Here is a 23,740-nt window from a genome sequence, read left to right as displayed (position 1 = left end):
GGAAGTTCGAGTCCTCCCTCGAGCATGGGTGTGTGTGTTGTTCTTAGCATAAGTTAGTTTAAGTAGTGTGTAAGTCTAAGGACCGATGACCTCAGCAGTTTGGTCCCTTAATAATTCACAGACATTTGAACATATAACTTGACCTGCCAGTATGGAGCACGCAAATCAATTGTTGTAAAATACTTCAGTCCACTGAACTTTTGAATCAGCTCATTTATATTTTCTAGGTGAGTACATATTGGTACAATGATTGTGTTAGTTACACGAGCATCGAGTACTAGGCGTACTTTTCCACCTGGTTTTGGAACAACGAGAAGCGGACTGGTAGGGACTGTTTGAAGGTTTCATCAGATTCCAGTCGAACATCCTCTGTATTTCTTCGTCCACAGCACTGTGTAGTTTCCAAGGAATGGGATAGAAACTATGGCATTATGTTCTGTGTGGCTTGACGTTCAGATGACATGTATAATCCTTGATTATGCCTGGTTGGTCTTTGAATACTCTCGTATACATGCATAACAGAGCAGACAATTGTGTCCTTTGCTCTTTCTTAAGGTGCTCTGGCTCACTTCACTCCTTTGTATCTGCTCGGATACTTCTACTACTTGCATTACGCTAATCGAAATAGTCTTGAATTGGCGGTGCTCTTTTATTATTAATTGTAACTTTGCCCCTCGGCTGTATATTCCATGTTTTCCCTCTGCAAGTCTACGTGGGGTTCCGTCGATCCAAAAATTTACCATCACGGTAGAGAAATCTAATTATGCGTCCTTCACCCGGACAGTCTCTAATCCAAGAACACAGTCGACTATTAATTTATCTACTACTAGGAACGCAAATGTAATCGCTGCATTTCCTAGATTCAGTTTTAGCATCGTCTGCATCCTCACGAGTTGGAATCGCGTGCCAAATGCTCCTAGTATCTTGCAATGCTGTGCAGGAAAAGTCGATAACTGGGTCTTCTTCATTAATTTATTAAATAGGTTCGTAGATACTGCATTTACTAATGCGCCCATATCTAAAACTACTGTCACTGGAATACCCTCTATTATAACTTTAATTGCAGATAAGGGTTCTGATAAGTATTCGTAACGCACCATCACCTTGGATATACCCTGAAACGTGGCTAATCTTTTGCGCTTCAGTCCATGCCCTTGGTACTTGTATTGTGTTCAATTGTATTAGACCGGGGACCTAGAAACGACGGCGAGGCTTCGTCCCGCCTGTAGCCCTCAGTGGTTCACAACCCCACAACAGGCCACAGCCACTCACTCCACTGCCACCCCACATCGAACCCAGGGTTATTGTGCGGTTCGGCCAACATCTCATAACACGAGTGTAACCCCATATGTTTGCGTGGTAGAGTAATTATGGTGCACGTGTACGTGGAAACGGTGTTTGCGCAGCAATCGCCGACGCAGTGTAACTGAGGCGGAATAAGGGGAACCAGCCCACATTCGCCGAGGCAGATGGAAAATCACCTTAAAAGCCATACGCAGGCTGGCCATCACACCAGACCTCGACACTAATCCGCAGGGCGGATTCGTGGATTCGTGCCGAGGACCGGTATGCCTTCTCTCTCGGGAAGCAGCGCGTTAGACCGCGCATTTAGCCGGGCGGGCCCGCCCTTGGTAATACTCCACGAAACCTTCGTATGCATACAACCGGGTTTATTGATTTTCGTTCAATGCTTCAACAATTTTCTTCCATTAGCATTGCAGCTTGTGGCACTGCATGCATTCCGTTGTAATTTACATTTCCCATAAGCGAAGCACGTCCGTTACCGAAACATGTTTCGTGGCTCGAGGCCTGCGTCCGCTCTGCTTCACGCAGCTCGTTTCTATGATGTTTTACTGTCCTTCGAATCTGTTCCACATTTTGCGAAATATTTGCGACAGAATGGACTATTTCGTCCTTCCATCGTTTGAAATTCGCTCCTAATTATTCTGTTACCTCCTTAATATCTAGCATAATACTCGCTGAAATTGGTAAGCTGTCAATAGGCAATTTGCTTACCGCTTCTTTTATGCTTTCGTCTACACATTGCATCACCTGCTGCTCTTTAGCGGATACCCATTCATCTAGTTTAGTTGAGAAATCTTGTTGGTGCTTACTGAAATTTGCTTGTATCAACTGGTCACACAAAGAAGCTATGCTAGTCGCAGTTTCTGTTAACTGTCCTACGGAAATGTCTGCTTCCTCCTGCTTCGATCTAATGGTTTGTATTTCTTGGATAATCTTTTGGATTTCAAGAGGAAACTGCTTATGCGTATTTCGCAATTCCGTTATCTCATTTGAGATTTATAGTTGCTGGCTAACTATTGCTTGAATTGCAGCTGACAGTTAGTTTTTGACACATGTCTGCTTGCTTCTGTGATACAATTTGTACCATTGCTGACACATTACTTTGCTTTTGCGATACTGTTTGTACCACCAATTACATATCAGCTTGTTTCTGTGACATATCCTGCACCACAACTGACAGATCCGTTTGCTTTTGTGTTACTGTCGTTACCGATACAGATAGAAGTCTCAGCTGCTCCAAAATTAAAAGGATTTGTCTCCTGTTGAGACGCAGCTGCAATCTCATCTACACTAGGAACTTCACAGATTTCCTGAACGTCTGAAGCTTTCTCTTGATCCATTTCAATTAATGATCGTGTCTTGAGCATAACCCAATTAGAAAATAAAATACCTATATGCTTTTACACACCTAATTATACCACTTCACATAACGAATTCCCCTGAAAAGAATTCACAGAATAATTGCCTATGACTACTTCTGAATAAAATACAGAAATGAACTGAAAATATAGCGCTATTCTACAATGTACAAGTTGAGACTATTCAGATTGAGACAAGAATGTTGATCGTTGTGTGTGCTTGCCTTATATAGCTTGCAGTGATGTGAAGTTCTGCGGTGGGGACCGGGACTGCTCAGCTCACACGACCGGACTCCACGAATATTAGTTGTTGTACATGAAAAACACACACAAGATACGGATTGATATATGCATACAATAGAGAAATACAATATATACAAGAATTGTTAATTGTTGGACGTCCTGTACTCGCCGGCCGAAGTGGCCGTGCGGTTAAAGGCGCTGCAGTCTGGAACCGCAAGACCGCTACGTCGCAGGTTCGAATCCTGCCTCGGGCATGGATGTTTGTGATGTCCTTAGGTTAGTTAGGTTTAACTAGTTCTAAGTTCTAGTGGACTAATGACCTCAGCAGTTGAGTCCCATAATGCTCAGAGCCATTTTCGTCCAGTACTCGGACGACAATTAAGTATTTCATTACCATTGGTTAGTTAATTATAAATATCCTTTATTTATTATTATAAATAAATATTCTTTATGTGTGCTTTTATTTTAAATATTTGTTTAGTTATTGGTTTTAGTTGGTTTAGCTTAGGTACTTATTTTCTTTTATCTTTACTCTCCTGAAAACCTGTAAAATATAAACATTTCGTTTGAAATACCACAGAAGAGCAAGAGATGCATTCCTCAACGTCGATCTCGTGGAAATTCCTCGTCGTTATCTGCTCCATCTGAAATCTCTGAAACCTTTTATTCGCTACACAGATCGTTCGGCACAACTGTGTGCTATGTTGTTTGATGAGGTCCAGCAGTTTAGCAATTTAAAGTTTATTAATTCAGAGATGATCTGTCGATGAATTATGACCGTGAAAATGCAGGTTCGCACTTTCGTTCCAAACTTCACCTCCGAGCGATCTACGTCTCTTAATATCTGTACTGTGATAATTAACTAATTTCGGTATGGAGATATCATACCTTGAATACCTGATGTTAGTTATTGGAATTTGTTTTCGTCATAAAAACTATTTGAACATTTACTATACACCGTAATGGCGTCTCTCAACAATACAATCTCTCTCCTCCTCCCACACGTTCAAGCTCTCCATTTCCTTCACAAACAGTCTAAAAAACGCTTCTTTATTTCTTCTCCATGGATTTTAATACCTACACTGAATTTTTCTTTTGTTTCCTTTACTGCTTGCTCAATATACAGTTTGAATAGCATCGGGGATAGGCTACAACCCTGTCTCACTCCCTTCCCAACCGCTGCTTCCCTTTCATGCCCCTCGACTCTTATAACTGCCATCTGTTTTCTGTACAAATTGTAAATAGCCTTTCGCTCCCTGTATTTTACCCCTGCCACCTTCAGAATTTGAAAGAGAGTATTGCAGTCAACATTGTCAAAAGCTTTCTCTAAGTCTACAAATGCTAGAAACGTAGGTTTGCCTTTCCTTAATCTATTTTCTAAGATAAGTCATGGGGTCAGTATTGCCTCACGTGTTCCAACATTCCTACGGAATCTAAACTGATCTTCCCCGAGGTCGGCATCTACCAGTTTTTTCATTCGTCTGTAAAGAATTCGCGTTAGTATTTTGCAGCTGTGACGTATTAAACTGATAGTTCGGTAATTTTCACATCTGTCAGCACCTGCTTTCTTTGGGATTGGAATTATTATATTCTTCTTGAAGTCTGAGGGTATTTCACCTGTCTCATACATCTTGCTCACCAGATGATAGAGTTTTGTCAGGACTGGCTCTCCCAAGGCCGTCAGTAGTTCCAATGGAATGTTGTCTACTCCCGGGGCCTTGTTTCGACTCAGGTCTTTCAGTGCTCTGTCAAACTCTTCACGCAGTATCGTATCTCCCATTTCATCGTCTTCCATTTCCAAAATATTTTCCTCAAGTACTTGTATAGACCCTCTATATACTCCTTCCATGTTTCTGCTTTCCCTTCTTTGCTATGAACTGGGTTTCCATCTGAGCTCTTGATATTCATACAAATGGTTCTCTTTTCTCCAAAGGTCTCTTTAATTATCCTATAGGCAGTATCTATCTTGCCCCTAGTGAGATAAGCTCTACATCCTTACATTTGACGTTAAAAGTACCCGCGTCTAAATAGAGCTTCCATTCGATACCTTAAGTGGATTTCTTACGGTCGTCCAATGGTGATGTTCCGCTGTACAGAATGCATTGTCAGCAAACTATCTTATAATGCCACAGATCCTGTTCGAAAAACTATATAGAAACACGAGATGTGCTATTTCGCTTCCTTGGGGCATATCCATTGATACTTTTGTTTCTACATCTACGTGCTTACTCTGCTATTCACTATAAAGTGCTTGGCAGAGGGTTCAATGAACCACCTTCAGAGCCGGCCGCTGTGGCCGTGCGGTTCTAGGCGCTCCAGTCCGGAGCCGCGCTGCTGCTACGGTCGCAGGTTCGAATCCTGCCTCGGCCATGGGTGTGTGTGATGTCCTTAGGTTTGTTAGGTTTAAGTAGTTCTAAGTTCTAGGGGACTGATGACCACAGCAGTTGAGTCCCATAGTGCTCAGAGCCATTTGAACCATTTGAACCACCACCTTCAGGCTGTCTCTCTACCGTTCCACTCTCGAACGGCACGCGGGAAAAACGAGCACCTGATTTATCTTATTTTATCATGATGATCATTTCTCCCTATGTAGGTGGGTGCCAACAGAGTGTTTTCGCAATCGGAGGAGAAAACTGGTGCTTGAAATTTCATGAGGTGATTCCGTCTCAACGAAAAACGCCTTTATTTAAATGATTGCCACTCCAATTCACGTATCATGTCTGTAACACTATCTCCCCTATTTCGCTATAATACAAAACTAGCTACCCTTCTTTGTACTTTTCCGATGTCATCCGTCAGTCCCACCTGATGCGGATCCGACACCGCACAGCAATATTCCAGAATAGGGCGGACAAGCGTGGTATAAGCAGTCTGTTTAGTACACCTGTTGCACCTTCTAAGTGTTGTGCCAATGAATCGCAGTTTTTGGTTTGCTCTACCCACAATATTATCTATGTGATCGTTATTTAGGTTATTTGTAATTGTAATCCCTAAGTATTTAGCTGAATTTACAGCCTTCAGATTTGTGTGACTTATCGCGTAATTGAAATTTAGCTGATTTCTTTTAGTACTCATGTGAACAACTTCACACTTTTTTTATTCAGGGTCAGTTGCCACTTTTCGCACCATACAGATATCTTATCTAAATCATTTTGCAAGTAGTTTTGATCATCTGATGACTTTACAAGACGATTAATGAGAGAATCATCTGCAAACAATTTAAGACGGCTACTCAGATTGTCTCCCATGTCGTTAATATAGATCAGGAACAATAGAGGGCCTATAACACTCACTTGGGGAACGTCGGATATTACTTCTGTTTTACTCGATGACTTTCCGTCTATTACTACCAACTGGACCTTTCTGACAGGAAATCACGAATCCAGTCGCACAACTGAGGCGATACTCCGTAGGCACGCAGTTTGGTTAGAAGACACTTGTGAGGAACGGTGTCGAAAGCCTTCTGGAAATCTAAAAATATGGAATCAGTTTGACATCCCCTGTCGATAGCACTTATTTCTTCATCCCTGAACGTTTACCGTCCAGTATAACCTACTGGGCTCTGTTGGTCAAATATTCCTCGAGACAATGACATGTTTGCGAAGATATTCCGTATGGTCGTCTACGACGTGGTGCAGTGTGGTAGGCCTTTCGGAGATCTAGGAAACTATCTGTTCACGTGCAAGATGCCGTGTATGAATAAAACAGGCAGTGTTTGCCACTAGTGTCTTTCTTCTGAATCCGTGCTAATTCTGTTTCACTCCAGGAGTGTCATAAAGCTATCAAAAACACAACAACACCTCGTTTCGCTTCCGATGGCGTTGGACCACGCAAGAGACACTCTCTAAGCAGAGACGCGATGGCAGTTACTGAAGATATTTTGGTGCGTGTGAACAGGTGCTGTCGCCGCAGCTGGAGTCGCTGCTGATGTCGCACCCCAGCGTGCAGCTGGCCGCCGTGGTGGGGAAGCCGCACCCCACCGACCAGGAGCACCCCACCGCCTTCGTCGTGCTGCGGCCCGGAGCGTCCGCCACCGCTGAGGAGCTGCAGGCGCTCGTAGACGGTGAGTCTGATTAGCGAAACTATTTCGAATACGGTGTTCCACATGGACTACCTGCACCGAAACTGCATGCGGCATTCACAGCTGACGTGGACTGGTTTGCGGTCTATGATGCATGCCCATTAGCAAAGTGGTGTTGGTCAAAATAATGGAAAAGAAAATGATCAACATTCTTTCCAGTCCATCCCTGATACGTCCTTGATACTATGTTCTTTTCTGCCTCTGATTGGATTGATTGGATTGTTTCGGGGAAGAGAGCAAACAGCAAGGTCATCGGTCTCATCGGATTAGGGAAGGAAATCGGCCGTGCCCTTTCAAAGGAACCAGCCCAGAATTTGCCTGGAGCGATTTAGGGAAATCACGGAAAACCTAAATCAGGATGGCCGGACGCGGGATTGAACCATCGTCCTTCCGAATGCGAGTCCAGTGTGCTACCACTGCGCCACCTCGCTCGGTCTGCCTCTGATGACAGCGTCTTCTACCCTTCCTTCAAATCTAGACATAACTGCAGTGACGAACTAAATTACATCTATAGGCTGTTTAGCTAAGCTGAAGCGTTGAAAGTTTCGAAATTCTCTTTTCACTCGAATGAATTATGAAAAAGCCCTCAGTAAACGACGTACCGTATCTTAGGATTAAAATATAGAGAGCGAAAGGCTATTTACAACCTGTGAAGATATGAAATGGCAGTTATAAGAGTCGAGGGACATGAAAGGGAAGCAGTGGTTCGGAAGGGAGCAAGACAGCGCTATAGCCGATCCTCGACGTTATTAAATCTGTACATGACCAAGCAATAAAAGGAACAAAAGAAAATTTTGCGAGGGAATTAAAGTTCACGGAGAAGAAATAAAAACTCTGACGTTTACTGACGACATTGTAATTCTGTCAGAGACAGCAACGGACTTAGAAGAGCAGTTGAACGGAATGGGCAGTGTCTTGAAAGAAGGATATAAGAGGAAAAACAATAAAGGCAAAGTAAGTGTAATGGAAAGTAATGTAATGAAATGAGACGACGCTTTGGGAATTAGATTAGGAAAAGAGACTCTGAAAGTAGTAAAAGAACTGATGATGGCTGAAGTAGAGAGGATATTAAAATAGTCTGGCAATGGGAAGCAAGACGTTACTGAAGAAGAGAAATTGTTAACATAGAAGTGTTAGAAACTCCCTTCTGAACGTATTTTTGTGAACTGTAGCCCTCTACGGAAGTGAAATTTGGCGATGAACGCTTCAGACAAGAAGATTTTGGAATGTGATATTACAGAGAGAAACTGAAGATTAGGTGGGATGATCGTGAAACTAATGACATGATATTTATTAAAAATTTTTGACATAAATTGTGTGTTGATAGGAGACATAACGAGACATCAAGAAATCATGAATTTTAGTATTGGAGCTAATTGGGGTGTGGAGGGGGGGATGCAGAGTGTGACGAAGCGACGAGTACAGTAAGCAGGTTCAAATGGACCTGGGTTGCAGTAGTGATTCCGAAATTATGAGTCTTGCACAGGATAAGGTTTCGTGGACAACTGGCTCAACCCAGTCTCCGGACTGAGCAATAGAAGTCTCTTCTCATACATCAATTATTTAGAGAATACGGTTTCAGCTTTGCTTTTTAAATGAACTACAGTATTTTCTGCTGCTAGTATCGCAGTTGTAAATGAGACGAAGTAACGGCGTTTGACTCTTTATCAATTGTTCTGTCACGGAGAAGTTGGTGTTGTTTTACGGAACAGTCGCGTCTGATTGAAGAGGCACTCCAGCCTGACGCAGCTAAAAGAGTCTACTTATTAAAGCGGGATGGTGGACAAAAGTTAAATTATATAATGATACCAATCACAAATGGTTACATGTGGCTGAACTGACCCACCAAATGGAACGCAAAGGACATGGCATCTAAGTGTCATTCACCGATTAACTACGATAACAGAACGCTCCTGTTTCTGACACATCCTTGAAAGAAACGCACACGTAAAACATTGAACGGATTTATAAAACAGGAAACTGACATATAAATGTTATTGAATAATAACTGGTGTCATTAGTTTAATGTAAAGATACACTATTACACTGCAAAATTCGATTAACAACACAACAAAACGAACTCACAAAATAATATCGCCATTAAGACACCTTAAAATTCCATTCATGTCATACGTTTTCTAATGCCACTGCTACTGTAATATACGTTTTCAGTCGTTGGTGCAAGCACTTCGTAAGTTCGATGTTTCAAAATCTCTTGGTTAGTCGGAACTTGTACACTGACTTCATCTGTGAGTTTATCTCAGAAAAACCTCCAGTAGCGTCTAATCAGGCGAAGCTGGCAAGCTAACTGATAACGGCTTAATGATCTGTCCAGCGGCCAGGTAAGAGCTAGATGATCGCTTTCGTAGTCGCGAGCGACTAGTGTTCCGGGCACCCATCGTGCTGGCATCACGTACGTATACATTTTTCAAGTGGTACTTCTACTAGGAGAACCAGTACCACTTCGGTAAGAAATTGTGCGCATCTTTTACACGTTAATGCTTCTTCATTGAAGTAAGGGCCATTGCTTGATTCCAATAATCCCATGCGAAACACTCTCCATGGTTCTGGTGTTCAAGCAGTCAGCTTGAACGTTAGAAGCAGTGGAGAGTGAACTTAGAGATTCTCCGTTGTCTAACAATGCGTATTTTTTACATTCATGTTCTCATGGTTTGTAAGGGGAGGTTCATCGGTGAAGATAATTCTTTGAAGTAAGAACTAAGTGTCTTGCTGGCGCTTCAGAACCAAGCGACAGAATTTCGTGTGCCTTTTATAACGCGCTGGTTAACTAGCTGATGAACACACGTGGAATCTGTTTGCGCGTAAAATGCGAACAAGCTGGTCTGACTTATTCCTGAGGCACTCGCAGTTTCTCTGGACCTAACTTGCGGATTACGAATAACAACTACCAGAGTGTTTATTTCCTTCAGTCAAGTTGTTGCAGGGTTGATCCTTAAATTTAATAAAATTTCTCGGGCTATTATGTGGTGGTCGAATGGATTTCACATTTAAATCCAAAGTTTCGTCTCCATCTGCGCATGACATTTTCAAGGGAGACCACAGCTTCTTTGACTGTCCGATTCACACACTAGCTCGCTACTGACAGCAGTGAGCACGGTATTAATCGGACACTCAAAGAAGCTGCCGTACTCTTTGAAAATGTTATCCGCATATGGAGACGAAACTTTTGATTTAAATGTAAGATCCATTCGACCACGGCCTAATAGCCCGCAACATTTTATTAATGGCGAACCTTCCGGCCGTGAAACTACTAGGAGGATTGCTCCGTACTATTTTTGCATAATGCTCCAGTGTCATTACAATAGCTGTTTTTTGCACATTCACTGAATTATCATTCTTGTTGGATGCCGTCTGTCGGGACACCTTTTCAAGTATTCTCTTGGTGTTCCTTGTGCGTTCCCCGTAAAGAAGTAGCACATCTAGTTAGTCTTATTTTCTAAAAGACGTTATTTTTGTAAACTAACCAGCTCTCGACACTTGTAAGTGACAAAGACATTGACTCTCTTCAGCTTTTAACCGGTATCGCGGCGCTGCGACACTGATTTCACGTAAACTCCGCTTCGGAAGCCCCGACGGTACCGACGGCCTCTGCATCATCGGCCGATAATCATCACTGGATGCGGATATGGAGGGGCATGCTGGTCAGCATGTCGCTCCCCCGGCCACTGTCAGATTTCGGAGCCACTACTCCTCAATCAAGTAGCTCCTCTATTGACCTTCCAAGAGCTGAGTGTACCCCGCTTAACAATGCTTGGTAGACCCAGACGGTCATCCATTCTAGAGCCTGCCCCTCCCGACAGCTCTTAAGTTCTGTGATCTGATGTGAACCGGTGTTACCTCGGCGGCAAGACCGTTGGATTATCCGAGTAACGTAGTTCCTTATTTGAGTTTGAAATCACAAACTGCCGCATAAGACAACAATCGCTTGAAAACAGATAAGCTTTAGATTTTAGATACTATAATTATTCCGAAACTAGTAATTGGATATAACAAAAGGAAAACTCTGTCGACATCCTCGTTATCGATTACGGTAGTGCAGAGATTGCAGAGATGGCATACCTGATGACTCATGGTACTGACGAAACTGGTGGCAGATGCTGACGGCAGAGGTGATGATGATAAATATGACAAGGAATGACTTGTGGCAACATTTATTGTGGTAAGGTACCACTTTTACATCTTAATCCCCGTTCGTACGCACTTCGTAATTAATTGCAGGTTGCATAGATAAGTGATATTTGTCCAACGCACTCCCCAGGACTTTAGTAGCGGTTACTTTGTGAGTGATTTATAACCTTTCGGTAGATAAAGGATCCTTTTTATCAGAGACAGAAGTGCTGGGGCCGAGAGAGCAGTGACGGAGGAAACGGCTGTACGAACGTCAGGATAAAGCATCGCTTCCTTCCTCTAGGCATCGATTGAGAGTGGTGCTGTAGACTGGACTGGAGTTGGGGGCGGGGAGGGGCGGAGACTGCTAGTAAAGTGTCTCCGGATGAATTAGACTTTTATTCATGTTAGGTACAGAAGCGGAGGCCTCTGGCCTGTTCAAATGGTTCAATTGGCTCTGAGCACTATGGGACTTAACTTCTGAGGTCATCAGTCCCCTAGAACTTAGAACTACTTAAACCTAACTAAGCTAAGGACATCACACACATCCATGCCCGAGGCAGGATTCGAACCTGCGACCGTAGCGGTCGCGCAGCTCCAGACTGTAGCGCCTAGAATCGCTCGGCCACCCCAGCTGGCTCTGGCCTGTGTATGACATAGTGATACGTAGAAGCTCAGCGATCCGTCGTCAGAAGGACCATCTGGGCAACGGCGTGCATAGGCAGCGTCACCCGATGGAGTCGGCAGGACTGCAGTTGCTGGCAGGAAGAGCACGCCGCGGCCGTTCAATGAGAGCCACATCCAGGCTGCTGGCCCGCTTCAGTGCTCAAACCGTGGCCCCTAGCATGGTCGGTGCTGCAGGACGGTGCCTAGCCTAGGCGGTAGTCAGTGGCAAAATGGTCCACAATGACCACAGTACGGTGGCAGGGTAGTCAGGCAAACATTAGTCCGTGTTTGAGCATGCGTCCCTCCAGCAAGGTGGACGAACTCAATAGGTGATTTGGCGGTGTGAAGACTCTAGCTAGTCCACGTATAATCTTCTGCTCAGACTAATGAGAAAAGGGCCAGGGAATTGACACGTCCGCGCCATATACACTCCTGGAAATGGAAAAAAGAACACATTGACACCGGTGTGTCAGACCCACCATACTTGCTCCGGACACTGCGAGAGGGCTGTACAAGCAATGATCACACGCACGGCACGGCGGACACACCAGGAACCGCGGTGTTGGCCGTCGAATGGCGCTAGCTGCGCAGCATTTGTGCACCGCCGCCGTCAGTGTCAGCCAGTTCGCCGTGGCATACGGAGCTCCATCGCAGTCTTTAACACTGGTAGCATGCCGCGACAGCGTGGACGTGAACCGTATGTGCAGTTGACGGACTTTGAGCGAGGGCGTATAGTGGGCATGCGGGAGGCCGGGTGGACGTACCGCCGAATTGCTCAACACGTGGGGCGTGAGGTCTCCACAGTACATCGATGTTGTCGCCAGTGGTCGGCGGAAGGTGCACGTGCCCGTCGACCTGGGATCGGACCGCAACGACGCACGGATGCACGCCAAGACCGTAGGATCCTACGCAGTGCCGTAGGGGACCGCACCGCCACTTCCCAGCAAATTAGGGACACTGTTGCTCCTGGGGTACCGACGAGGACCATTCGCAGCCGTCTCCATGAAGCTGGGCTACGGTCCCGCACACCGTTAGGCCGTCTTCCGCTCACGCCCCAACATCGTGCAGCCCGCGTCCAGTGGTGTCGCGACAGGCGTGAATGGAGGGACGAATGGAGACGTGTCGTCTTCAGCGATGAGAGTCGCTTCTGCCTTGGTGCCAATGATGGTCGTATGCGTATTTGGCGCCGTGCAGGTGAGCGCCACAATCAGGACTGCATACGACCGAGGCACACAGGGCCAACACCCGGCATCATGGTGTGGGGAGCGATCTCCTACACTGGCCGTACACCACTGGTGATCGTCGAGGGGACACTGAATAGTGCACGGTACATCCAAACCGTCATCGAACCCATCGTTCTACCATTCCTAGACCGGCAAGGGAACTTGCTGTTCCAACAGGACAATGCACGTCCGCATGTATCCCGTGCCACCCAACGTGCTCTAGAAGGTGTAAGTCAACTACCCTGGCCAGCAAGATCTCCGGATCTGTCCCCCATTGAGCATGTTTGGGACTGGATGAAGCGTCGTCTCACGCGGTCTGCACGTCCAGCACGAACGCTGGTCCAACTGAGGCGCCAGGTGGAAATTGCATGGCAAGCCGTTCCACAGGACTACATCCAGCATCTCTACGATCGTCTCCATGAGAGAATAGCAGCCTGCATTGCTGCGAAAGGTGGATATACACTGTACTAGTGCCGACATTGTGCATGCTCTGTTGCCTGTGTCTATGTGCCTGTGGTTCTGTCAGTGTGATCACGGTGTTCTTATTTCAATTTCCAGGAGTGTAGTTTCTAGAAAACATCTCCGTGTCTGTAATAGGACGTACGTGGCATTATCTGTCCTTGGTACTAACCGGTTATTTACTCGAGCGCCAGTCTGAAGACTGCCCAATATTGTCTGCCCTTATGCTTGTTGACGCTCGATCAGCGCAAAACCTTATCACTTTCCGAAAGACATCCGAAGACGTATGACGCTATGCTTAGCGGACAGTTTCCAGCTGCTTTATAAAGGTTGTCGAAAATGTCTTATTAGCAATTATTATTACGTTGAAGGGGAGTAGATGTACTTTGTTTCTTCCAGTTCATTTCGTTTCTCACACCATGAAGCGAAGCGAACTTTTCAAACGCACATCAAGTTTCACAATGCCGTTAAGAACTGATAGTGAGAAAATTAATAAGGAATTTAATGTGTGATGGATCTCTGATACAAAAACTTGTCTAGGTGAACAAAAATTGGACGATCTGTTGTTTTCCGCAGAACATAGACTCAGAGAAGACACATTTCTTGTCTAGGGGAGAGTGTTGTATCCATAAGGTAGTGTACCTAGGAACACATGATCATTCCTGGCAGATGTTTCAATGTAGAGACCGATTTTAGGATCACATCAGGGAATGCGCAACAGAGACCGCCATAAGCAGTTTACGGCATCTTCTATTGTTTATGTTGTGAGACATGAGATTCTGTTGTGTGCAGCACCTACAACTTCAGGAAAATTTGATGATTTATTCGCGATAAAGAGCGTCACAAATTGAGCAAGTCAATAACGCGTTCGTCTAACCCTAGTCCTTACGGAAACAGTTATTCGGCATGGCACTGATTAAAATTATTGGATGTCCTCCTGTCGGATATCGTATCACACCCTGTCCAGTTTGTGCTTTAGATCGTCAAAATCCCTAGTAGGTTCGTGAACCCTGAGCCTAATGCTCCAAACGTTTTAAATTGGGTTGAGATCCGCCGACCATTCTGCCCAAGGAGGTGTTTGGCAAGCACGAATATAAATAGGAGAAACTTTCACCGTGTGCAGGCGGGCATTATCTTGCTGAAATTCACGCCCAGGATAGCTTGCCAAGAAGGGCAACAGTACGGGGCGTAGGATATTGTCGATGTACCACTATGCAGTAAGGGTGCCGCGGATGACAACTGAACACATCCTGCTATGAAACGAAACGGCACCCCAGACCATCATACTAGTTGTCTGGCCATATGGCGAACGACAGTCTGGTTGGTATCCCTCCACTATCCGAGGCGTCTCCAGACACGTGTTCGCTGGTCACTGGGGCTCAATCGAAGTTGGACTCATCGCTGAAGACAACTCTACTCAATTCAACGGAATTACACGCCGAATGTATCCTACAATGCTGCAGACGGGCTTGTTGGGGTACAGAGGTCCATCTTAGCCGGCACCAGAGGCACCGTGAGCTCCGCCTTCTGTCTCTGTGCAGCCTATTAATGATCCTCGCTGAAGCACCAGTTGCTGTCTCGATCGATGACAGTGATGACTCTGGGGCTCTGAGTGCCACTCTGATTGCTCGGTTCTCTTATTTTGTCGTCTCTCTAGGTCGACCGCTTCCTTCTCGACGCTGTGTTCGGCTATGGTTCACCCATTCCTGCCAACATCGTCGAATAGTAGCATCGCTCCTGTTCAAAAGTTGAGCGATTCACCGATTACTCCAACCGTCTTTTTCGAGACCAACTCTCTCAAATGCTGACCCCTGCATATACTTTCACGAGGCTGTCGCGAGGCAAAGTTACAGACCAGCTGAGTACACAGAATAAATTTCGCAAAGACGTTATGTACCGGTATCGACATGTCCCCTGTTTACAATTCTGGCCAGGTGTGAGGTAAAATTGCTCGGCCGACAAAGTTTATTATTTTACATTTGTCGTCGACATCTCTAAGAATATTAGTTTGCATCTAATTTGCACAAATCCTTCGTGATGAGAAGTTCTTTTTTTTATCTTAGACTGTATATTAAAGATACTTGGATGATACTATTAATTCTTCTGTTTAGAAATTTTATGTAGATTAAAATTCTACACATTTTTAAAACTAAATGCAGGGTGTACATGAAGTCAGTGAACACTTTCAATTATTTATTGCACAAGATACAAACATCGTACAGATATCATACATATGTCATTTTGAAGAGAATCCCTGACAGAATCATGTATACCGCCACAGCGTAATTTGGTAATTTGCTAGTCGCAAACATGACGAGTTAAGATGCGGAGCGAGCTTTCTGTGTCTTGGAATTCGACAGGTTAAGGTGCTCAGTCCGGAACCGCGCGACTGCTACGGTCGCAGGTTCGAATCCTGCCTCGGGCATGGATGTGTGTGATGTCCTTAGGTTAGTTAGGTTTAAGTAGTTCTAAGTTCTAGGGGACTGATGACCACATATGTTAAGTCCCATAGTGCTAAGAGCCATTTGAACCACTTGGAGTTCGACAAAAACAAGTGTGCTACAGCTGTTCAACGGATGTTTGGAACCATGCACGGTAAGAAGCCACCAACAAGGAAGGCCATTTACCTCTGGCACGATAAATTCGTTACGACGCGTTGCTTGTGCCGGCAAAGAGAAGCGAACGTCCCGGTGTGAGTGAAGTGAATGTGCTGGCGCTGGCTATCGGCAAATTACCAAACTACACTGTGGCGGTATACATGAAAAAAACTTTCATGGTTTCTCTTCAAAATGCAATATGTATGACTTCTGTACAATGTTTAGTTCTTGTGCAATAAATAATTGGAAATGTTCCCAGATTTTATGTACTCTCTGTAGGTTGTTGTTGTTGTGGTCTTCAGTCCAGAGACAGGTTTGACGCAGCTCTCCATGCTACTCTATCCTCTGCAAGCTTCTTCATCTCCCAGTACTTACTGCAACCTACATCCTTCTGTATCTGCTTAGTGTATTCATTTCTTGGTCACCCTCTATGATTTTTACCCTTCACGCTGCCCTCCAATGCTAAATTTGTGATCCCTTGATGCCTCAGAACATGTCCTACCAACCGGTCCCTTCTTCTTGTCAAGTTGTGCCACAAACTCCTCTTCTTCCCAATTCTATTCAATACCTCCTCATTAGTTATGTGATCTACCCATCTAATCTTCAGCATTCTTCTGTAGCACCACATTTCGAAAGCTTCTATTTTCGTCTTGTCCAAACTATTTATCGTCCATGTTTCACTTCCATACATGGCTACACTCCATACAAATACTTTCAGAAACGACTTCCTGACACTTAAATCTATACTCGATGTTAACAAATTTCTCTTCTTCAGAAACGCTTTCCTTGCCATTGCCAGCCTACATTTTATATTCTCTCTACTTCGACCATAATCAGTTATTTCGCTCTCCAAATAGCAAAAGTCCTTTACTACTTTAAGTGTCTCATTTCCTAATCTAATTCCCTCACCATCACCCAACTTAATTCCACTACATTCCATTATCCTCGTTTTGCTTTCGTTGATGTTCATCTTATATCCTCCTTTCAAGACACTGTCCATTCCAATCAGCTGCTCTTCCAAGTCCTTTGTTGTCTCTGACAGAATTACAATGTCATCGGCGAACCTCAACGTTTTTATTTCTTCTCCATGGACTTTAATACCTACACTGAATTTTGCTTTTGTTTCCTTTACTGCTTGCTCAATATACAGATTAAATAACATCGGGGATAGGCTACAACCCTGTCTCACTCCCTTCCCAACCACTGCTTCCCTTTCATGCCCCTCGACTCTTATAACTGCCATCTGGTTTCTGTACAAATTGTAAATAGCCTTTCGCTCCCGGTACTTTACCCCTGCCACCTTTAGTATTTCAAAGAGAGTATTCCAGTCAACATTGTCAAAAGCTTTCTCTAAGTCTACAATTGCTAGAAACGTAGGTTTGCCTTTCCTTAATCTATTTTCTAAGATACGTCGTAGGGTCAGTATTGCCTCACGTGTTCCATTATTTCTGCTGAATCCAAACTGATCTTCGCCGAGGTCGGCTTCTACCAGTTTTTCCATTCGTGTGTAAAGAATTCTCGTTAGTATTTTGCAGCCGTGGCTTATTAAACTGGTAGTTCGGTAATTTTCACATCTGTCAACACCTGCTTTCTTTGTGATTGGAATTATTATATTCTTCTTGAAGTCTGAGGGTATTTCGCCAGTCTCATACATCTTGCTCACCAGATGGTACAGTTTTGTCAGGACTGTCTATCTTAAGGCCGTCAGTAGTTCCAATGGAATGTTGTCTACTCCCGGGGCCTTGTTTCGACTCATGTCTTTCAGTGCTCTGTCAAACTCTTCACGCAGTATCGTATCTCCCATTTCATCTTCATCTACATCCTCTTCCATTTCCATAATATTGTCCTCAAGTACATCGCCCTTGTATAGACCCTCTATATACTCGTTCCACCTTTCTGCTTTCCCTTCTTTGCTTAGAACTGAGTTTCCATCTGAGCTCTTGATATTCATACAAGTGGCTCTCTTTTCTCCGAAGGTCTCTTTAATTTTCCAGCAGGCAGTATCTATCTTACTCCTAGTGAGATAAGCCTCTACATCCTTACATTTTTCCTCTAGCCATCCCTGCTTAGCAGTTTTGCATTTCCTGTCGATCTCATTTTTGAGACTTTTGTATTCCTTTTTGCCTGCTTCATTTACTGCGTTTTTATATTTTCTCCTTTCATCAATTAAATTCAATATTTCTTCTGTTACCCAAGGATTTCTACTAGCCCTCGTCTTTTTACCTGATCCTCTGCTGTCTTCACTACTTCATCCCTCAGAGCTACCCATTCTTCTTCAACTGCATTTCTTTCCCCCATTCCTGTCAATTGTTCCCTTATGCTCTCCCTGAAACACTGTACAACCTCTGGTTCTTTCAGTTTATGCAGGTCCCATCTCCTTCAATTCCCACCTTTTTGTAGTTTCTTCAGTTTTAATCTACAGTTCATAACCAATAGATTGTGGTCAGAGTCCACATCTGCCCCTGGAAATGTCTTACAATTTAAAATCTGGTTCCTAAATCTCTGTCTTACCATTATTTAATCTATCTGATACCTTCTAGTATCTCTCGGATTCTTCCATGAATACAACCTTCTTTTATGATTCTTGAACCAAGTGTTAGCTATGATTAAGTTATGCTCTGTGCAAAATTCTACCAGACGTCTTCCTCTTTCATTTCTCTCCCCCAATCTCTCACCCACTATGTTTCCTTCTCTCCCTTTTCCTACTCTCGAATTCTAGTCACCCATGACTGTTAAATTTTCGTCTCCCTTCACTACCTGAATAATTTCTTTTATCTCATCATACATTTCATCAATTTCTTCATCATCTGCAGAGCTAGTTGGCATATAAACTTGTACTACTGTAGTAGGCATGGGCTTCGTGTCTATCCTGGCCACAATAATGCGTTCACTATGCTGTTGGCAGTAGCTTAGCCGCACTCCTATTTTTTTATTCATTATTAAACCTACTCCTTCATTACCCCTATTTGATTTTTTATTTATATACCCTGTATTCACCTGACCAAAAGTCTTGTTCCTCCTGCCACCGAACTTCACTAATTCCCACTATATCTAACTTCAACCTATCCATTTCCTTTTTTAAATTTTCTAACCTACCTTCCCGATTAAGGGGCCTGACATTCCACGCTCCGATCCATAGAACGCCAGTTTTCTTTCTCCTGATAACTACGTCCTCCTGAGTAGTCCTCGCCCTGAGATCCGAATGGGGGACTATTTTTCCTCTGTATACAATCTGTGAATGGTTAAGCCACATTTTGTTGGTCGTGTACTATCTTGTACCTTGAAAATGGAGCAGTCTTCTACTGTAGAGGAGGGTGTATTTGCAAATGTAATGAGTTTATTTAACTCCTGAACAGCTTTACCTGCACTGAAAATAGAATTTTCTCTTAGTTTTGAATAGCTGCTATTTAATGTATTTAATTTGAAATTGGTTTTTGATAATATTTCTACTTAAAATGATTGAATGTACTGATTATTAGTGAGTTGTAGAGTCATGTTGTAACAGAGAGATGGGCTGAACAAAAAATTGTAATCATGAGAAATGGATGCTTGCACATAAATGCAGATGATATCCAAGCCTGCAAACTAAGCTGTTTTATTTGAGCAATGTCCTCAACATTGCAGTGTTTTGTGTGGTTGTGAGTGCATTGTGTCGTGTATCCTAAAATTCCACCTTTTAGAGTTTGGCTTAACCAAAATCAAGCACGTAAAAAGGACCGAGCCAGGGTTTTAACTGCACGTTATTCACCATTTGACAAACTTCATTACGATTAAAAAACACTGTATGTGTACTAAAAGAAACAATTTCTGAGATCAACAAGATTAACGTTAAAGATCAGTTAAAAAGGGCACTACAGTTTGGATTCCAACAACAGTTTTAAAGTGAAACCGGGCCCTTTATCAAATTGTAAATCTTTATAAACACGTCCATAGACTGGAAATCTTTAGTGCGGATCAGCCTTAGAATACAATAAATTTAATGTTTTGTGCTACGGCCTTTTCTTTTCGCCCCTTTTTCTTTTTGTAAAGTATTAAGGAACTCTACCTCGCACAAGACTGGTCACAGTTCACAACGTGCAGCCAGAATGTTCAGCAGAGATAAATCCATTAAACACGAGGTCTAAGCTACGTAATGCAGATTATATCCTTTTCTCTCTCACAGGATTTGACTGCTAACATCAAACACAGTAAACAGAGCCCTACAAGGCGAAGATCTTAAAAAATAAGGAATAACCAAAACAATGTGTTTGCCTCTAGGCAGCGCATCTACGAAATACAGTCAACTGTGGCCAAACCAAATGGAACGAACCGAACGCCAGAGCCGTTGTAGCTCCCGACACTACAAGAAAGGGGAGGGGGGGAAAGAGGGCTGTCGCATTAAATAAACTACTTAACCGAAAGAATGAGCAGATTGCAACATTGGTTCCTTCCCATAGTAATAGAAAAAACTTTGCAAAATTTCAAAACACACTACACTATTAAAACAAGAGGGACAAACCTGGCATAGAATAACTGGCCGCTTAGGTACATTAGAACGAGAAAAACAGCAGTTCCAAGAAAGAGTTAATAGATTAGAATTACATAACCTAGAGAGCAACGACATTGTCAGCGAGGAAGGTGCGTGCCACGTGGCTACGAAGGAACTACGGTTCAAGAGTTACATAAGCAGGCATGCAACACTCTCCGTGACGCTGGAACAGACTAAGCCGCGTCTATGTCTGGACCACCATTACACGCTCATCGCTGCCACAGTTGCAGCACTCAGGGAAAATGGTAAAATTGATTCAACGTTATAGCACATACGCACTGCGGGTGTCACAAAATATGGTGGAATAGAAAAATAATTCCAAAAGAACTGTCATGCATGGACTAAGACAACTAAACAGCCAGAATTTGCAACTCAACTTGGCTCCGCTCCGACTTACAAAGGCACTGGGGACGAGACAGATGGGGCAGGGAGACTCTTACCCGATTGGAACACTGACACTCGCTGGTAAAATTTCGATTGACCCTTTCAGACAAGTAGTGGGTTTCTTGGAGACAAAATTCACACTAGGCGAACAAGCAACAAGTGGCTTTATTCTGCAGCCACGAATCAGCTACCATGCTAAACTAGATTATCACACGGCAAATAAATCAGTTCCTGAAAACCTGAGTGATATCAATATTAATAAAGCCATTGTACACACGTAAAATACCCAACGTCGAAAGAGAGTATGCCTCGCCACAATTTCGAACCACGTGACCCCCTTGACACTGAAAGGGGAGGACGACGTCGCCGCCCACGCACCAACGGTGGCAGGTCACTGCTCCCAGCGGCAACGCCTCCCTTTCCCCAACGCGCCACTACCACCACGCTCCGTAGATGAACTGCGCACACTATACCGCGGCTGCGAACTCATCCGGATACATTTGTAAAAGGAAAGGAAGCCGACACGATCAAATTCGAACGTGTGCTAATTATTGGTGTTTGTATGGTGGGTGCTTCTGTAACACAGTTAGCCGAAGTGTTCGTGTTTCACGAGGCACTGTGTGGAAGATTTATACCACATCGGAATACATCATCCGCTAAGTGACAGTGAGGACGTAAGCGTGTGTTGAGTGATCATGACACACGGTCATTGAAGAGGATTGTGACGACAGATGCAAAAGTTATTGTAGAACTGTATTTCGCAATCATCAGCATTAAATCATTACGAAGGGAGCTCCATAAGCGTGGAATTGCAGGGCGAGCTGGATTTCTAAAACTACTCATCAGCGATGCAAATGTCCGTTAACACTCGTGCCCGAATTGACGGGCCAAGACTGGAACTTGGCTGGGATTCAGCGATAATTCGGGCAGCCATACCTTTTCATTGCACGGACGCCATGGTTACCCTGCAACGTCGTAAGTCTACCACGTATTATGTGACCATTTGGGTTGATCAAGTCCATCCCATTGTACAGTGTTTGTTCCCCACCAGTGATGCTGTGTTGCAAGACACAGCTCACATCATCCATGACTGGTTTTAGAGGCACCAGGATGTATTGTTGCACCTCCCATGGTCACCACGGCCACCAAATCTCAATTTAGCCTTTGTGGTCTTCTTGGAGAGAAGGGTGCATGATCGGTATCCGTTTCCATCCCCGTTACGTAAACTTGCGTCCACCCCGGATAGCTGAGTGGTCAGCGCGACAGAATGTCACTCCTCAGGACCCGGGTTCGATTCCCGGCTGGGTCGGAGATTTTCTTCGCTCAGGGACTGGGTGCTGTGTTGTCCTAATCATCATCATTTCATCCCCATCGACGCGGAAGTCGCCGAAGTGGCGTCAAATCGAAAGACCAGGGGAACGGTCTACCCGACGGAAGACCTTAGCCACACAACATTTACATTTACCTAAACTTACCACTATAATGAAGAAAGAATGTTTATAGATTCTCTTGAAAACCATACAGGATTGTATTTATGCATTCCGAGACGACTGGAAGTTGTTTAAAATGCCTACCTGTTTTCTACTCTGTATTCGGCATCTTAATGTGTTTTTGGTATTTTCTTATTTTTGTCTGCTCCTGCACATTATTACATACAGTGTTAAAAGATTTCCTCGATTGCAACCATTGTAAATTCGATATCATATTTGTTCCTAAATACGTGACCATATTGTACCTTGGGACATTTTTTCACTTTTGGAAAAGAAAATTACTTTTCCAGAGTAATTTTTGAAATTTCAGAATGAATACAGCATCGTACAAAAAACCAATGGTATCATTTAAAAATTAAACAATACAATATCTGTAACTTCTATTAGAGGTTTGGCTAAAAGCGGAATTCTGAAAAATATTGCGAGGTAGAGCACTCACCCCTGCTCATACGAGTATTAATCACGTCTGCACTTTATAACATTAGGCAGTGCAGCTCACGCACCTTTGATTTTCTTTGGTCTTGCAGAAAAGGTGGAGGACCACAAGAAGCTGCGAGGTGGCGTGAGGATCGTGGGGGAGCTGCCGCACACGGCCAGCGGCAAGGTGGCCAAGAGGGTCCTCAGGAGGTGGGCGGCGGCCGGCCAGTAGCGCCAAGCAGCGCAGTCGCCGATCTTGGTCCCCAGAGTCCACTGTCATCACGAGCCATCAACTGCCTCATAAATCTATGCAAAAAATAATTACTTGCAACATGTATGAAAAACTATCGCCTGAGAACGGCTAGACCGATTTGACTTTTTGTGTGTGTGTCCGTTATTGTCACGACAAGGATTCAAAGAAATTTTTTGGAAAATCCAGTTGAAAAGTCGGAAATTAATATCAACTGCCACATATGTGAAGTATCATCGATTAAGAATGGCTTGATAGATCTGGTTGATTTTTGTCTTTGTTGTGTTCGTAATTGTCAGGACAAGGTTTGTATGAAATAAAACTTTTGAAAAATTCGTCAGAAAAGTCCAAAATTAAAATTAATTGTGAAAGATCGTCACCTCAGAACGGCTCGACCGATATGGTTAATTCTTTTGTTATGGTTCAAATGGTTCAAATGGCTCTGAGCACTATGGGACTTAGCATCTATGGTCATCAGTCCCCTAGAACTTAGAACTACTTAAACCTAACTAACCTAAGGACATCACACACATCCATGCCCGAGGCAGGATTCGAACCTGCGACCGTAGCAGTCGCGCTCTTTTGTTATGTCCGTTATTGTGGATAGTTAT

The 23,740-nt window shown here is 43.9% G+C and overlaps 1 protein-coding gene across 1 annotated transcript in view; it reads left to right on the top strand.

The window, feature by feature from the left end:
- LOC126155626 (luciferin 4-monooxygenase-like) overlaps window positions 1-23,111 on the top strand; it is a 416,502-nt gene extending 393,391 nt beyond the window's left edge. The window contains exons 5-6 of the mRNA XM_049916241.1: window positions 6,804-6,969; window positions 22,990-23,111. Coding sequence (XP_049772198.1) covers window positions 6,804-6,969; window positions 22,990-23,111 — 288 coding nt within the window. The remainder of the gene's footprint in view (window positions 1-6,803; window positions 6,970-22,989) is intronic.
- Window positions 23,112-23,740: the final 629 nt, after the last annotated feature.

This window comes from Schistocerca cancellata, chromosome 2 (genome assembly GCF_023864275.1).
Source record: "Schistocerca cancellata isolate TAMUIC-IGC-003103 chromosome 2, iqSchCanc2.1, whole genome shotgun sequence".
Classification (NCBI taxonomy): Eukaryota; Metazoa; Arthropoda; class Insecta; order Orthoptera; family Acrididae; genus Schistocerca; species Schistocerca cancellata.
Note: the sequence above shows the minus strand (reverse complement) of the source record. Positions and strands in the feature narration are given on the sequence as shown.